Source organism: Perca flavescens, chromosome 20 (assembly GCF_004354835.1).
Source record: "Perca flavescens isolate YP-PL-M2 chromosome 20, PFLA_1.0, whole genome shotgun sequence".
NCBI lineage: Eukaryota > Metazoa > Chordata > Actinopteri > Perciformes > Percidae > Perca > Perca flavescens.
Window position 1 is genome coordinate 20,769,738 of NC_041350.1, and position 18,058 is coordinate 20,787,795.

General features: G+C 40.5%; 1 protein-coding gene and 1 pseudogene across 1 annotated transcript; one reads left to right on the plus strand and one right to left on the minus strand.

Annotated features, from left to right (window-relative positions):
* Positions 1-4,916: 4,916 nt before the first annotated feature.
* Positions 4,917-6,756, minus strand: LOC114547135 (uncharacterized; annotated as a pseudogene).
* A 1,427-nt stretch (positions 6,757-8,183) lies between these two features.
* Positions 8,184-17,662, plus strand: LOC114547320 (obg-like ATPase 1). The gene is made up of 11 exons (XM_028566631.1): positions 8,184-8,278; positions 8,627-8,724; positions 8,843-8,986; positions 9,090-9,217; positions 11,413-11,588; positions 11,729-11,809; positions 12,096-12,193; positions 12,308-12,448; positions 14,056-14,152; positions 15,890-16,012; positions 16,137-17,662. The coding sequence occupies exons 2-11, from the start codon at positions 8,627-8,629 to the stop codon at positions 16,239-16,241; spliced, it is 1,191 nt and encodes a 396-aa protein (XP_028422432.1). The 5' UTR covers positions 8,184-8,278; the 3' UTR covers positions 16,242-17,662.
* The last annotated feature ends 396 nt before the right edge of the window (positions 17,663-18,058 follow it).

Genomic DNA, 18,058 nt, shown 5'->3' on the forward strand with positions numbered 1-18,058 from the left:
TTAGCACTTGCTTGCCCAGACTCTAAGGGCCCATTTTATTTTTTATTTCAGGACAATGCACATTTGATGAACATGTACAACAATACACGTGAAAATGTCAGATTGTAGCACAAGGGCTAATTTCCATCTGTAGTCCATTAGGCAGGTTGAAGTTACAATAAAAAGGACAAAAGATATACAGTAGTAACATTTGCTATAAAACAAGGAGAAACAAAAAGAAAAACAGGACAATTTATTAGTGTTAAAACAGACGCATGTAGTACTTTATAAATTAAGCATATTGAGGAAAATTTACAAAAAATATCAAAACTCAGTAAGTTATATTTCTCTAAGATCTTGCAATGATGATAAGTAAAAGGTTTTTTATCTAGAGTTTTGAGTGCCTTTTTGTACAAAAGCTCAACTGGTTTTAGGATAGTAGAACCTGACATAGACCAGCTGGTGATGCAGTAGTTCAGATGTGAAAGTATTGAGTGCAGAAACATCAGAGCAGCTGCATCATGGTTCTTTATTTTTTATGTGCTCAACAATAAGTAGTTGTTGACAATAAGCCTCAGGCACCTCCAATAGTGCACATTAAATAACTAAAGAAAATCACAAGTAAAAGCAAAATCTAAGACAAAAAAATACTTATTTGTGTAGACAACTTTGCAAATGAATAAAACTGAATATAAAAAGTAATGTATTATATGCATAATGAGAAGTGGGATCTTATGGTCTGTGGGATGGAGCTGTCCCTGAGCCTGGTGGTGTTGGACCAGATCCTGAGGTACCGTCTGCTGGACGGTTTGTGGCTGGGGTCATTTCCGTCTTACACTATACAGTCTTAGTCTGTCTCTCTGGCACAGACAGTTGTGCTTTCTTGGACAGGAAGCCAGGCATGTAAACATCACAGTGCACAAAAAAGTCCTTCCTAATTCTCTGGTAGTATGCAGTAGTACAGTGCCTGTTCAAAATGTGCCTGTTTGGAACGGGCCAATTGCTTGGCCTGTGGTATTGCTGCTTGTAGCATTCTCCAGAACCAAATTGTACCCCAAAATTACTTATAGAAGGACCCCAAACCACTTAATATGCAACTCCACTGTATAGCCTACCATTGACTAGTGTACTTCTAGATCAGTGAGACATTGTACTACTACATTTACCTGACAGAGAACATTGCAGACTCACAAAATAGCACAATAAAAATGTGGAGTAATCACTATGAGGCAGTTGCCTCATGGACTCATGGCAGTGCGCTACTCATCCGGCCGTTATGAGAGCTAATCAGCAAAAAGCTGATTTAATCAACCACCAGAACCGGCCACATAAGCAGTGAGGCAGCCCAAAGCCGGCTACTTTAAAGAACAGTTCACACTTTGTGGTGCCAATTCTAAAGGATTTTGGAACACGGTTAAAAAAAACTTGAAAACAAACCCTGGTCCATACCACTGTCTCTAAGAGTGGATGATATAGTTGTTACCAATAAGAACTCAATGGCTCAAGCATTCAATCGCCACTTCATAAATTCTGGCTTTGTTTCTGAGTCTTTAATTGCAGCCCCTAGTACCTGCAGCCCTTCAACACCTCACAGTTTTTCCATCCGGTCTGTTTTAGTGGGGGAGTTCCTGAAGGAATTGATCGCTCTGGACCCCAATAAAACAGCTGGGTCAATTGATCTTGCCGCTTTCTTCATTAAAATTGCGGCCCCTGTCATTGTGGTTCCCCTAACAGCCCTCATTAATCTCTCCGTCCATACAGCCAAAATTCCACCTGCTTGGAAAGAAGTGGTTGTGCTTCCTCTGTTTGAGGGCGGTGATCAGGCTGACCTAAATAATTACAGGCCTTTTTCCATCTTGCCTTGTATGTCTAAGATTCTGGAAAAACCTGTCAACAAACAACTAACCAAACACCTTAATGTGAATGGTATCATCTCCGGGGCACAGTCTGGCTTTCGATCTGGGTATGGTTGTGTTACAGCTACCACAAAGGTACTCAATGACATTACATCCGCATTAGATACCAAACAACACTGCGCTCCTATATTCATTGACCTTGCCAAAGCTTTTGAGTCTGTGGATCACAATACACTCATTTACACACACTTAGCAGCATTGGTGTCACTGATCACTCACTGGTTTGGTTTTCCAATTATCTCTTTCACCGGGTGCAACGTGTAAGATTTGAAAAGCTTTTCTCCCATTCTCTCCCGGTCACCAGGGGTGTCCCCCAAGGCTCCATACTTGGCCCTACACTTTTCTCAATTCAGGCCGCTGGCAATTCACTCATTCACTTATATGCTGATGATACAATTTTATACTACTCGTCCTTCCCCTGATACTGTTCGAGCTATTCTGAAAGATAGCTTCTTCCAACTACAGCAGTCATTTTCCCAACTCAAACTCACTCTCAATACCTCCAAAACGTGGTTTTACCGTAAGGGTATTTCGCCTTCTTCCGCCCTTAACATTACCACATGCAAGGGGGCTATCCTTGAACAAGACACTGCATATAAATACTTGGGCATCTGGTTGGAAACTTTACTTTCTTTCTCCATCCACATATCAAAGCTGCAATCTAAGGTCAAGGCCAAACTTGGTTTTCTTTACAGAAACCGCTTCACTTTCACCACTTCTGCCAAACTCACTCTCATTCAAATGACAATTTTACCCATTTTAAATTAAGGTGACACTATATAAAAGGTTGCTTGCAAGACCACTCTATCAAAACTCGAGATCAGGTTTTCCACAAATGCCCCCTTCAATATACACCACTGCACCCTATATTCATCTGTCAACTGGCCCTCCCTTCACATTCGCCGTCATCTTTAATTAAGTATTCCCAAAACAAACTCTGCCTCTGGCCTCACATCTTTTCAGTCTGCTGGCGCTCGTGACTGGAATGCTCTGCAAAAGATTCTCAAACTGGACAAACAAATTTCCATTTCATCTTTCAAAAGCATCATATCATCCTTGTTTACTGACATATGCAGTTGCTTTTAAGCCAACATGGACAATTTAACAACAACTGGACAAACTCGGAACTTGGACGTGTTTTTACAAGTCATTAATTTGCTCCATTAAATCCATTAAATCCATTAAACAGGCTTTTAAACATTTCTTATGTAATATACCTTCATTAACTGGTTAAATGAGGCTGATGTATTAAATCCAGCCATTCAATTGATTTCCCCTGAAGCTAGCAAACAAAACTGACATAATTAAATGTGTTATTTCCTTTTTCATAGATTTCACCCTGCTAAAGTATATATTGAGAGGCTTAAAAATGACATTGATACTGATTCATACTGACTTTTGCTCTAACATGCCTGTAACTGCTCTGCATTTATTTTGGAATTGTGCCCATACTGTGAAGATGGGGTCTCATGTCCTTTGTTTCATTAAAGAAAATATAATTGTTGATTTTCTTGGTTTCTATGATTTCAGAAAGAGGAGGTTAATCATTTTATTATAAATCTTATTTTTCTTCTTGCCAAAGTCCATATTCATGTGCAAATACATCTACTGATGCTACTGGACACATGTACTAACTCATGTGATGCGTCATTAATCCCGTGGATGATTTGTAGGCTATAAAGTGAACAAGGTGTACCCGGTCCACCAAACAATGGGCCGTCTTGACTGTCTTAATTCTGCACACTGTAGTCCTATTTACTATTTCATTATTTCATCCATGCGTGGCACATCGGATCCGTGCGCGCTGTCACCTGCCGTGGAGACGATGGCCTCATTAACCTCTCCTCCTCTGAGTCAGGTCTCTCTCGCGCTGGACTCAGTTTCACTGAGCTACTAACACTGAATAAATAAAATAAATGGCATTACATCAGTGAGTTCAAACTGCTTATTATGCGTAATTTGGACTGACACCGAGATGTATGTTGTTCTGTAAGTGGTGTGGCGCTGCCATTATTCTCTTGCTTTCCACTTCGACATTAAACATATATATTTTTTTATTATTCTGCCATGGTTCGGTGCATTCACCGCCCGGTCACCATTTGACATTCTGGGCATTTTCTTTTATTGCTTATCCAAGATGACAAACCTCCAAACAGAACATTTTTTTCTCGCCTCCACCTCCGCGATTAGCACCTCAACCTCAGTCAGTGAAGTTTTTCTTTTCTCGTCTGCAGCGGGATAACCCGTTGTGATTGGATAAAGAATGACGTCGGGGGCGCATTTATAGTCATTTCCATATTCATTTATGGGAGGAGGCAAGGCGGGGTCAGTCACTCATTCATGTGCACTCAATTTCACGTTGATTGTCATGTATAAAGGAAAGGTGCGCAGGCCCTGGTTTACGACCGGTTTTATACATGGGAATATTTCTGTGCGTATACTTTTCAAGTTTTGGCCGTACGCCATCTTCTGGTATGAAAGCTGCGCAGTCTTTTATACATGAGGCCCCTGGTCTTAAGGTGGTGGTCATAATGTAAAGTTAAAGGTACTTTATTGTCACATACACATACATGTAGCGAAATTCATTCTCTGCATTTAACCCCCTCAAGGGAGCAGTGGGCAGCCATTTACAGCGCCCGGGGACAAACTCCAGATCTTGACTGGAGAACCTAGTGCATGTTTTTGATGGTGGGGGAAACCAGAGCACGCAAACATGGGGAGAACATATAAGGTCCACACAGAAAGGCCTGGAACGACCTGGATTCAAATCTAGAACCTTCTTGCTGTGAGGCCACAGTGCTAACCATTGGGCCATCATGCTGTGGTGGTTGGGGAACTTGAGTTGCTGGTCCAGGTCCACCAACAGCTGCCAGTCTCTTGCAGTGGCCAGGATGCCTGCAGATGTTTTTGCAGCTGGTCTTACCTGCTCTCCAGCTCTGATGAAGGTGATGGTTTGCTTGGAGGGGCGGGACGGGAGCATTTGGCCCACTCGACTCCTGCAGCAATGGCTTCAGCGATGGCCTACAGCGCCTGGTCATATACTGCCTGGATGAGAAACTTGATCCCCTGTGGCTTTGCCTTCTACAGCTCCGCCCATGTCACCTTCCTCTCGATCATGTTCTCCCATCGCATCCAGGCACCCTGTTGCCTCATTCCCGCTATCCCGCAGGTTCTCTCCTCCTCGACCACTGCTCTTACCTCCTCCTGGACTACGTGTCGCCTTTCCTTCCCCTTTGGTGGTGTCAATGTGGGGAGTTGAAAAGGAACCCAGGCCTGCCTCTTGTTACCACTCCCACCAGCCTGTTGTGATGTAATCTTGCCTCTGCTTGTCGAACAGCCCTCTCAGCCTTCCACTTCCGACCAGTCCTCACTTCAATCCCAGCCTTTGCCACCTTTGGATCGCTTGAGTCTATATTGCAACACTTCCCTGGCTCTCGTTACCTTGAATTCCTCTTCCAAGGACTTGAGTGGCAGTTGCAGTTTGTTGCAGTGCCCATAGAGTGCGATGCTGCTTAGACTTTTTGGAAGCCCCAGCCATTTTCTGAGGTGGCTGCTGACCTTCCTCTCTAAGGTTTCCACAGTCGAGATTGGCACTCCATAGACGAGGAGTGGGAAGAATGCCATGCTGGTATAGCCAAGCTTTGACCGGTCCACTGACTTCAGCCATCCATCCAGCTCAGTGCAGGTTGACTGGATGGATGCTGCGTCCCTCAGGGTTCTGTCAAACACCTTGCCTAAGCTCTTGACAGGCTTCTCAGTGACGGACGGGATTGTTACCCCTGCAACACTGGGTCATTCATAAATGCTCTTATTGGTGGCTGGCCAGGGAGAACGTAATTACGGAGATGGTACAGCCTGTGATGATTCCGATCTTGATCTTGTGCCAGCCTGATGTCACTGCTCCTAAAGAGGTTCTCATCCTGAAGTTGTTGTAATAGTCAGCGATGAGGTCTCTGACTCTGCTGGGGACGTGATGTTTTGTCAGAGTGAGCTGCACAAGCTTGTGTGGTATTGAGCCACAGCACTTACTGATTGCCCTTGTTCTCTCTGGCCTCTCTGATGAGCTGCATCCCCACACCTGTATGTTCCAAGCATCCAGGCATTCCTGCGATTCCCCCTTTCTGAACTGATGTGTCAATAAACCTGTTTGAGAGGAAGGTGCACAGCTGGTTGGAGACAGCAGTGAAGAAGATCTTGGCTTCAACACACAACAAGGAGATGATGTAGAACTGGTCTATCTTCCTGGAGTTCTCCTCCTTTGGAATCCAGACACCTTCAGCAACTCTCCAGTGTCTCTCCATGTCCTGCTCCTCCTCCAGATGACACGCAGGATCTTCCACAGATGCAGCAGGAGTTTAGGACAGTTCTTGTACACTTTGTACGAAGTGCTGCTTGGTCCTGGAGCAGAGCTTGCTCGTGCTTTCCCGACAACCTCTTGAACCTCCTTCAGCTGCAGCTCTACCATGTTGAACTGCACACTTGGCCCAGGAGAGTCTATCAGAGTGCTGCACTCCCCCAACTCCTGTTCTCTCTCTGGGTAGCTGTATGTTTCCTTCAGGTGGTGATCAATCTCCTCCTGAGACATCAATGTCAAACTGGTTCCACACTGAGAGTTAGCTGCTGGCCACTTGATCCACCTCCTCTCAGACTTGATGCTGGAGGGAGTCATTTGCAACACTTGGAGGTTCCGGGCACTGTGGGTTGACTCCGGGCCTGGCTTTTCCTGCGTCTCACCATGTTGAACACCTGTGCGTTGTGTTGGTCCTGTCCCTACCAGACACTTCATCTTCCCTTGGTGGATCTTTAGGCCTCGCTCATTCTTACAGATTTTGCCACATGTACACTGCTTGCTCGTAGTCATTCGGTTTGGTTTGTTTAAAAAACTGTATAATTGTACTCTTCCATGGTCTCATAATGTTGTTTGATGTTTAATTGCTGAGCTATATCTATTTCCCCCAGCAATGGCATAAGTTTTTTGTTGAATTTGTGCTGATCTTGTTGTAATGCCGTGATTTTGCAATAACAGTGTTAATTTAACACTGAAAAGAGTGGATGCATATATACACTTTCCTAGTGTTAAATTTAACACTCTCAGAGTTAATTTAACACTGGTGATTTTGCTGTGTAGGCCTACATAATAACTTTTTCCAGCTAAATATTTGAATGGTTTCTCCCTCTCTTACTCACCCATGTACCTGTGCACTTCTCTCGTTATAAGTGTTTACTGCTGTCTGTGTAGCATTTCAAATTGTATTTTATGTCATTTCTAAACGGTGTATTTCTAATGTATTTATTTTCGCCTTCCCTTTCCCTAAGTGGCTATGCCACTTGTCAGGCCACCATTGTAAATAAGAACCTGTTCTTAATGACTTGCCTGTAAAAATAAAGGTGAAATAAAAAAAAAAGTAAAAGTCAGCGTAATGCCGGTTGTCTCGTCTCGTCATTATCGTTAACAAATTTAACACTTCAGCAGAGGTGTTTATTTCCAAACAGGCTAGCGGTATGGTTAAACCTTTTTTTCTCAACCTTTTTCAACACAACAGTTGCGATTTTCCTGTCAACCATAGGCTGCTGTAGGTTAGAGCTGCCTGCTTGCTGTGACCATGTGCTGTAGGCCTATGTATTAAGAGAATGGCTGTGACTGCAGTTTTTTTTTTACATTAATGTTTTCCTCTACCTTTATTGTTCGGCCGTTTAGTTTTATTCACAGTTTTTAATATCCAGTGCTGTCAAAACTGCTCCAAATGCTCCAAAACCCAAACACCAAGTTCATTGGGTACCCAGGTAACAAAGTGTGAAGTAGATTGGATGAACGGTTCATGAGATATTTCAAAGACAGACCACACACACAAACATACAGAGGCTTCCCAATGTATTAGTTAGATATAGCCTACTAGCCTAAAAATCTAGACGCACCTTAGCGTCAGCAAATAATTATAGTAATTTGCCATTAGCCATCTTGATGTGGGTCTGGCTTGTAAGATATCATATTGTGATGAAACCTTTTATATATGTCAATGGATGTAACTTATTCATGTTCTTGAACTGATCCTGTAAAATGGCGACCTCTAACGAGGGTTATACCCTAATAATACTTCCATCGGGTCATACCCAAAAGCCCTATATTAAAAAATGGTATAGCCTAAGAAGAGTAGAATTGACATTACATATGATATAATAATAGATAAGATAAAACGTAACTTGGTGCAGTCTGTCAGTTATGGTTAGTACACTTCTGACGTAGCGTTCCAACTCTTTCTCCGACCAATAACAGACCCATCACGTCAATACACTTCCGGTTTGCTCTCCAACTTGCCTTTCCATCGGAGCAGATATCAGAGGAGTGAACACCACGTAGACCATAAGCTAAAAAACCCATAAAGGTACCAAAAGATGAGTTGTATAAGCTAATTAGCTTTCGGGATATTTGTAATGACTGCAAAATTCAGACATTAGTATCTGTTGAGTCAGATATTTTGGCTAACCGGTAGCTAGGAGTGGTTTCAGTTAGCCACTAGCTAACGTTAGCATGCTGTGTTTGAATGAGCATATGACTGGAGCTGCATGAACACGTTTTCAGTGGAGCTAGTTCAACAGCATAGAGCTACTTGGTTTTAAATGCCCGGACCTAACGTGTAGCAGGACTGAGGTGTTGGTACAAATAAGTCTGGCTTTGGTGAAATAGTTTGACATGGATTCATGGTGTAACCAACTTGTTGTAACTCTCGCAGATGCCTCCCAAAAAGACAGAAGCTCCTAAACAGCCTACATTAATTGGACGATTTGGAACCTCTCTGAAAATTGGAATTGTTGGATTACCTAACGTTGGGTATGTACATGTCATAAGTAATGTGGATGTTAAGGCATGTTAATGTGAGTGAATGAACAATGTTGAATTCATAATTTAGGGTTATCTATTGACACTTTCCTGACTCTGTCATCTACAGGAAATCCACCTTTTTTAATGTGCTGACCAAAAGCCAAGCTTCTGCAGAGAACTTCCCTTTCTGCACAATTGACCCAAATGAGAGCAGGGTACCTGTTCCTGATGAGCGATTTGATTTCCTCTGCCAATACCACAAACCAGCCAGGTGTGTGTTATGTCCTCATGACAGATGGTTGTAATTTCTTAAGCATCCATGGATTTTTGTCTCATCAACAATCCCTTCATGTCTGGCTGTTTTGTCTCTTTAGTAAGGTTCCAGCTTTTCTAAACATCGTGGACATTGCTGGTCTTGTGAAGGGAGCTCACTCAGGACAGGGACTTGGAAACGCCTTTCTCTCCCACATCAGTGCCTGTGACGGCATCTTCCACATGACTCGTAAGTTGTCATTGCTACTGCGTGCAGCTGCTGTGTAGTTGCTGTGTAGTAACTTAGTAGAGTTGGACAGGTGTTAGGAGGGCAAGTTAAGATCCATTACGACACTTCTTAAAGGGGAACAAGGCTCATTTACAGAGTTCACTCATGTTATGCCTGTAGCCCAGGTAAGATGATATGGCCAGTACCTGTGAATATACTCTCTTTTATAGTGAGGTATCTAGAATAGAAAATACAGTTTGGTTTCTTTTTTTGCATGCAAACGGGCAATCATTTGTCTTTTTTGCATGTGCAAAAACTACTACTGATATAAAAAGGGTATATTAAATCACTTCATATCACATCCAGACATGCCACATTAAAACACATTGACATAAAAACACAATAGAAGCTACATTAAAGGAGCACCAGGTGAGGACTGAATGAAGGCTTAATAAATAGTTATAAAGTGCTGTAAACTGAGGTAGAAAACTGGCTTCAGAAAGTGGCTGTCTTTGCGTATTAATATATGTTATGGCAACAGGGACAAAAGATTTTCTATAGATATTTTCTTTGCACAGGGGACTCTGTACCTTTGCCCTGAGAGCAGTAGCTGAAAGGGGTGATTTTAAGGATGACTGGGGTCATCTCAAATTCCATGGTGATAGACAGTGGGGTTTGTTTGCAGCCTGTACTTGTACTGCCCAGTTTAACTACTCTGGAAAGCTTTGTCTTGCTTTTGACACTTAGGTGATCGAACCAGGACACAATGTTAAAAGTGAGTATACTTTCAATTAGGGATTGGTATACTTTTTTTTTTTTTTTTTTTTTTTTTTTTTTTTTTAAGTGCATTGGTTGACCTCAAAATTCCTGAGTTTGTGCAGCAGGAAGGAGTCTTTGCTGTACATTTTGTAACTGCATTCCAACCTTAATACTTTATGGTATTAAACTATCAAGTAGGGCTGCAACAACGAATCGATAAAATTAGGCCACCTAGTCGCGGAGATAAAAAAAAAAAAAAAAAAATTGAGTTGAGCGCAGCGCGGAGCGGAGCAGCGCGGAGCGAAAGAAAAGAAAAAAGAGCAGAGCGGGGGTAGAGGAAATACGGAGAGAGACCGGAGAGACCCGTAACGTTGTTCTAAAACACTCAGCGGAGGCAGAGAAATCAGTACGACCCAAGTCATCCAAGGTGTGGGAGTATTTCACACTAAATAAGGGAGTTCAACAGCAGGGTAAAGTCACTACACTATCCTACTTCTGTTCGGTTCTGAAGTGAGGAACGTACCGTCCCTCCAGTAGCTCTTCTGGTGCTGCTGTTTACTCGTTATCCAGCTTACTAGCATGACAAGCTAGCGTTAGCTCGGTAATAACAGTAATAAAGCAAGGATGGTATACTTTGCAAGACTAAAGACACTGTTTTATTCACTCGCCTTTTTTGGCCCATTCATTTTTCAATCTGTTATGTATATATTATGTGCTTTGTCCCATATCAGTTATTGTTGACAAATATAATAGTGTGTGGTGTATAAACGAACTTAACTTGCACTTACTACAATGATGGTAATTTAATAAATAAGTGTTTGTGTCTGTCTGTCTTGTCTGTATCTGCTATTTAGGTTACTTACCTTTACACAACTATTAACTAAAACAATAAGTATGCATGTATTGAGTTGATGTAAATTAATGTTTTTTTTTTTTATCCGATTCATCGATTAATCAAAAAAATAATCGACCGATTAATCGATTATTAAAATAATCGTTAGTTGCAGCCCTACTATCAAGTATCAAAAGCTGGCATTGAATGTCTCGTCACACTCGTAATTTGGCTTATTCATTGTCCGATCTGATAGTTCCTGATTTTTAAATACAATTTTTAGACAATTTCATTTAAGCAATGGTCTTATCTGGCAGCTTTTATTTAGACATTAAGTTTAGAATTTAGGTTTTACCTGGTTGCACAGCCTAATCTAAAACTCTTTTTTTTGTGGGTTTTTTTTGTGGCCTTTTGAAGTGTGCATGATTTTACATCCCGGTAATATCAGTTCTCAAGTTTATAGCTTTAGGAAAGACACACATGGTCATAAATAATGACTGAACTGCTCAGGGTTTAGGATTGACATGGTTGAATTTGTTTTGATTTAATGAAAGGCCCTTGGATTTCAAAGTGTAGGAATATTTTTAACTGGCTGACTTGATCTGTAAACACTTGTGTCTTTTAGGGGCGTTTGATGATGAGGATATTATCCACGTGGAGGGTAACGTTGACCCAGTGAGGGACATTGAGATCATCCACGAGGAGCTGCGACTAAAGGATGAGGAAATGATTGCTCCAATCCTTGACAAACTGGAGAAAACTGCCGTCAGGGGAGGTGACAAAAAACTCAAACCTGAATATGTAAGTAAAGTGTGTTTGTGCCATTCATCTGTTGTCCTGTTTCACATTTGTATCGTTATGCATGACTATTGGGGGATATAGGAGATGATGATCTGTAATCAGTCTGCAGACATCATGTAACCTGCAGCTTCTTGCTTCAGGATATCATGTTAAAGGTGAAACATTGGATAGAGGAGGAGAAGAAACACGTCAGATTTTACCATGACTGGAACGATAAAGAGGTAATTATGTATGTGTGTGCATGAATAAGTTTTTTTTTTCATATCAAAAAGTCTTTGTCTGCCAGCTTCATTGCATCCTTGCTTGTTTGATATACCAACTTTTCCAACTTAAACTTTGTGATTTTTATTTATTTTTTTCTTCTTGACAAATTTCTGCCATGGTCCCCTTTTTTCTAGTGCGCAAATAAAAAAATAAAAAAACAGTGTAATTTTGCTGTAGTTGACTTGGATGAACTGAGTTTTTGAGAACCAACTGTTTTATGATGTTTTTAAATTATCTCCACAGATTGAAGTGTTAAACAAATACCTGTTTCTGACATCCAAGCCCATGATCTACCTGGTCAATCTCTCAGAGAAGGATTACATCAGAAAAAAGAACAAGTGGTAAGTTTGCTTTCACATACCCAGTGTGCATGAGTGCATGTCCCCTACATTGTTTAAGTGTGCAGCTATTGTTGAAGATTCAACATAACTCACCCTGCTTCCTGTTTTTCTCAGGTTGGCGAAAATCAAGGAGTGGGTAGACGCTCATGACCCCGGTGCTCTGGTCATTCCCGTGAGTGGAGCTCTTGAGTCTAAACTGCAGGACATGGAGGAGGAGGAGAAGAAAAAGTACTGCGAGGAAATGAAGACACAGAGGTGAGACATGAACTCACAGTGTAGCAAGAATATTGTCAATCAGGTTGAGGAATTAGAGATGCACCGATAGACCGGCCGGTGTCCGGAATTGGCCGGGTTTCACGTGCTCGGCCATGACCGGCGACCGGCATGTCAGTCTGACGTATGCCGATTAATGCTACAATTAACTGACAACATAAGTTATACGAGTTACAGTTCTCAAGGACGCTCACACACGGACGCGACAGCACAGTCTCTTTTTCCTTTCTCTCAACTTTTCTGCCGTGTGTCGCGCGTGTCCGCTCTATTCTCGCACATGTAGGGAACCTCGTGAATTAACCTGCAACATGTCAGCTGTTTGGAAATTCTTCAGTGTGTGCAGAAGATAACAAGTTTGCAGTATGCAACACCTGCAAGGAAAAAGTAGGGCGTGGAGGGATGACACCAAAACCCCAAATCACATTTTTTTAGTTAGATATTGGATGTGAAAAGAAGGGAAATGGTTCTAACATTGCACTTTAGATGTTTGTAATTTTCCCAGACCAGGAGTAATTTTTGGAGCTAACGCACAGTCTATTAGCTAACGTTAGCAATCAAACCATCATAGCTAAAACATTTTTGAAATGACTGATGCTGCTGGCTACAAGTTAGCAATCAAACAGAACAAAGGCTGTCACTTGACTGGCGTTTTGAGCTAACGTTAGCAATCTAACAATCATAGATAGCTAAAACGTTTTTGAAATGATTACAATCTTCTGTTATTGTATGTAAAGAGAAACGTTTATTATTTTATGGATTTCACAAATTTCCGTAAGACACGTTATGCAGTAAACAGTTTAAATCTGAGCATGCGTAACTCACATCTGCACTTGACTCACATCGGGCAGTGACAACGGTTTAACTACCACTAAGGGCTGCAACTAATGATGATTTTTGTCAAAGTATCTGCAGTGCAAAAGGCCTTGAGTCAACTGACATTGAATAAATAAATAAGTCTCGAACCATTGAGTAATTCAGTTTAAAGATACAATAACAGAGTAGTGAACTCTGCACCTTTTTTAAACCTACATTGTGTAATTTTTTTGAGTTGATTCTTAGCAAAAATCCCTTTGTTCTTTCACAAATATGTACTCATTCATGTGTTATTACTTCCACCAACTAATCAATGTATTCTCGTAAGCGTAGAATCTGCCATTTAGAATCAGTCACAATACATATGAGTGAGTCGCTGGAATGACGGCAGCCATGTAGCACCTCCATATTTAAAATACATTAGCCAAAGAGGGACGTACCTCTGCATTTCACCCTCTTACACCTATTGGCGCCGTGAAGAATGCAAGGGGGAGATTACTCACCAGGGAAGCGAAAAAGAGAATTAAAACGACAACACGACAGGCAAAGCAACAATACCAAAGTTTATATTGGTGTGGCTAGAACAGCTGCGTGTAAACGATGGGAGAGAGCTAATTTTGGGTTCGGCCACCGTAGGAGGAAGGGCTAGAAAGTAATATTCAGTTGGTTGTCATATACAATTTCACCACTAGATGGAAGTAATTCTTCCACAATGTAGCTTTAAATATGCATGTTAGCTTGAACTGCTCCATCATGGCTTCTCTGTGTGTTTCTAGTGTTATGACCAAAATAATCAAGACCGGCTACGCAGCACTACAGCTGGAATACTTCTTCACAGCCGGACCAGATGAGGTGCGGGCGTGGACCATCAGGGTAAGTGCTGTGATGTGAATAACCTTTCTTTAAAGTTTATTACCTTATGTCCTCAAAATGAAGTGTTTATTTCAAAATCCTCTTTATTGCTGTTTGAAAGTGTCATTTACAATTGATTTCTTTGAAGCATAAATATTCTGATAAATGTTGAAAATTTTGTCAAAACAAAGTACATTTGCGCGCCTGGGTAGTGAAGGATTTTATGCTAAAAATGTGACCAATGACCGGTCTGGCCCTAAACGGCCTGACTCTAATTCTGACTCCAATTCTATGGTCACTACACCCTGAAAAGTGTTCGTTTTACTGGAAGATCAGAGAAATAAAACCTGGTCGAACACGCACCCACATAAAGAGGCTTAAGGTTGTGTTCTGCGCAGGCTCCACGCCTCCAACACAACTATAAAAAGGCCGTAAGTCCTCAATGCAGCGGCCGTGGGTTCACCTGCGGCCCTTTGCTGCATGTCATTCCCCCTCTCTCTCACCTTTCTAAGTCTAAGCTGTCCTGTTGGAAATAAAGGCCTAAAATACCCCAAAAATAATCTTTAAATTGCTCATATTATGCTCATTTTCAGGCTTAATAATTATATTTAGAGGTTGTACTAGAATAGGTTTATGTGGTTTAATTTTCAGAAAACACCACATATTTGTTGTACTACACATTGCTGCAGCTCCTCATTTCACCCTGTGTGTTGAGCCCTGTGTTTTAGCTACAGAGTGAGACATCTCACTTCTGTTCCATCTTTGTTGTGAGTCACACATGAGCATTACCTAGGTCAGCACTGCTAGCTAGTCACAGTAGCGGAGTATGAGGGAGTGCCATGCTAGCAGCTAGGCGAGGATTATAACGTGTGTTACAAAGTGACACATGTTCGTCACGGAAGTAAAGGCTGGACTACAATAGAGCTGTTTGGAGCAGTTTGTGAACAGTGTTTTCTGTTGGAGATGCTAAGTCCCTTTGGGGTGGACTTTTGGCTTTTTCACTTTGTAAATCTATAACGTGCACAAAAAATATTTATAACAATAAAGGAAAGGGGGAAAAGGCAAAAAGCACAATATGAGCACTTTAAAAAATAGATATTTATATGTGATATTATATATAGATAGAACTTTTCTCAAGTGCTCTTGTTGTCAAATGGGAATATTACATATTATGATTAGTGGTTAGGCAAATAATTCTGTCATTGTATCATGTTTTCTCTCTTCTTTTTTGCAATGATTTGAGTATGTTACTACACATTAATGGCCTGAAATGTAACACTGAGTGATTAATACATCTGAGAAATGCGCTCCAAATTTGCATTATTTTTGGATTATAAGCACATTTTTGCAGATTTTGATTTTCTTAGCCTGATAATCAGACTGAATTGCCATTTAGTATTTCATCTTCCACTGTTCATTATTTGCATTGCTAAAAAATCAGAGATGTGGGCAGCAATTCAAAGGTTTGTTAGTATTTACTTACGACTGTATGTTTCTTTTTTTTTTTACAGAATTCCTAAATTCAGCATAGTGTGTGTGTGTATATATGTATATGTGTGTGTGTGTGTGTGTGTATATATATATATATATATATATATATATATATATATATATATATATATATATATATATATATATTCATAGGAAGTTATGCTAGCATCCGTATCCTAAACTGTGATCAAATTCTTCAAGGTTGCAGTGTGTTAATATATTTTCACTTATGTCTTTGTAAGGTTCTGTTGTGATTTGCTCCAACAGAACGGTACCAAGGCTCCTCAAGCTGCAGGAAAGATCCACACTGACTTTGAGAAAGGCTTCATCATGGCCGAGGTGATGAAGTACAATGACTTCAAAGAGGAGGGCAGTGAAAATGCAGCCAAGGTGTGTGTTTTATAGAACCTAATAATAAGCTTGAACTGGCCCACTGTTGAATTTCTGCCAATAACAGCGTTCACTGTCTTAGAAACGTCCTTGGAATACAATTTAAATGTGTCTTCTTTCACAGGCTGCTGGAAAATACAGGCAACAGGGCAGGAACTACGTGGTGGAGGACGGGGACATCATCTTTTTCAAATTCAACACACCCAATGCACCCAAAAAGAAACCATAAGACCACACGATAGGCAGAGGGAGAACTCAGAATATTGTTTAGTTAGGCCTCAAAGAGTTACACTGTCTGCTGGTTTTCATACTTCTCTTTGAATTCAGAGGACCAGCGCATGGCTTGGTTGGCCAGAGGTATTTACTTAACCGACCTCCCAGGTCTATTGAAATGATTAACGTTTCTATAAGAGAATAACACACATTCCTACCTGTAATATTTGGAGCAAATTTTCAAATGGGACTAACTGTACCAGTCATACATTTTTGAAAACACTAAATTCCAGCTTTCATGGTTGAAGAACGGGTATAATTGGACTGAGAAATATATAATTTTTGATTTTACTAGAAATAGACGTATAAACGGTAACAGAACACAAACTGCACATTGTTTTCTAATTGATGCTGGCACTGTCCATGCGTTTTTAATATGCATCAGATGATCAGAGCTTTTCGTCTTTTCTAGATGTTTTTCGATCATTTAAGCCACAATGCTCAAAGAGACTTTTTGTTGAAATTTGTCTTTAAGACGATCTTTCATTCCTCTGAGTAATAACCGCTCGCCTTTCTGTCATTAGTTGACAATTACCCAAATGAGGACTGCTGATTAATTGGCGAGCTTTCACATCATAATGAAACTTTTAATTAGTGCTTTATTACAGGCACCTGTGTGCTCAATCCGTAAATCAACTCTTATGTCATAAAATAAATTTCAACCGTTCCATCATGAGTGATAGTGCATGTGTTGTTTGCCACAGGTGTCTAATCAGCATTAATTAGGTAAAGGCCATCTTTAATGAGTTTTAGGTATTTTCTCAGTTCCTTTATACCTTTTCCCTGAATTAAACTTATGTTTTATGCTATTGACAATAAAGTTGTAATACCTTTGCCAATTGTGCTGAAATTATATGGTGTCTATAAATGTTTGACTGGTGCTGTGTTTAATATTAAGAGAAAATGAAAGCCATCACGCAGTGTTGTACTTTAGGCCAGTACTGTGCTGTATTCTGAGGGGGAAGAATGTTATTTTAGAAAGAGCAAAGCAGGCATCCCTGAAAGTGCAGATTAAGACACCTGAATAGAGAATGTTGTTATAAACAATGCTTTTATTGACTTTGGTTTGGGCTGGTTTAAAAAAAAAAAAAGGACGACATTTACTTTATGAACTCCACCCTGTGTTACGAGACAATGCTTTATTGTAAATTAGCTACGAGAGCGCTGTGGATCACCTGGATTGTGCAGCTTCATGATGCCTCTTGTTTCACCTCACTGAATCCATAGTGTGAATTTTTATTTTCAAGAGCACCCAACAATCCCATCATTAAAGATTCTGTGGAAGATGGAAAATCCCATGAACCTTAGGGAGCCAGGATTTAATAAATGTCATCCTCATCAAAATGCATGTGTCAATAAAAGGAGACAAACCTGTCATTGCTTTGTGTATTTCTAATTGTTCCTGATGTTAGAGACTAAATTCACAAAATGGAATGAATGGACTATACTGCTGAAATAATCATAGGTTTTTACAATGTTAAATTACAATCAGTTAATACATTGATATCTTAAAACAAGCTATTGTATTATTTAATTCAATGTATCGCTAGTTTTAATTTGCATTTAGTTTGATTATGATTAAACACTGTAAAAGTCATTACTGCAGTGACACACTCCTGATCCATACAGGTAGGGCATGTGGATGTTATTTATTACCTAAAAACATTTACTTAAAAAAACTTTTCAGCTAGCAAAAGAGCTTTTATTGTGGACCAAACCAGTAACGTTTTCACCTGCTTTATCTATAAAACGTTTTGAAATGTTAATATTACA

Excerpts from the sequence above, each read along its gene's own strand:
- LOC114547320 (XM_028566631.1), top strand. The coding sequence starts at position 8,627 with ATGCCTCCCAAAAAGACAGAAGCTCCTAAACAGCCTACATTAATTGGA. Across the intron at positions 9,218-11,412 it reads CGGCATCTTCCACATGACTC|GGGCGTTTGATGATGAGGAT; the intron begins GTAAGTTGTCAT and ends TGTGTCTTTTAG. Across the intron at positions 14,153-15,889 it reads TGCGGGCGTGGACCATCAGG|AACGGTACCAAGGCTCCTCA; the intron begins GTAAGTGCTGTG and ends TTGCTCCAACAG.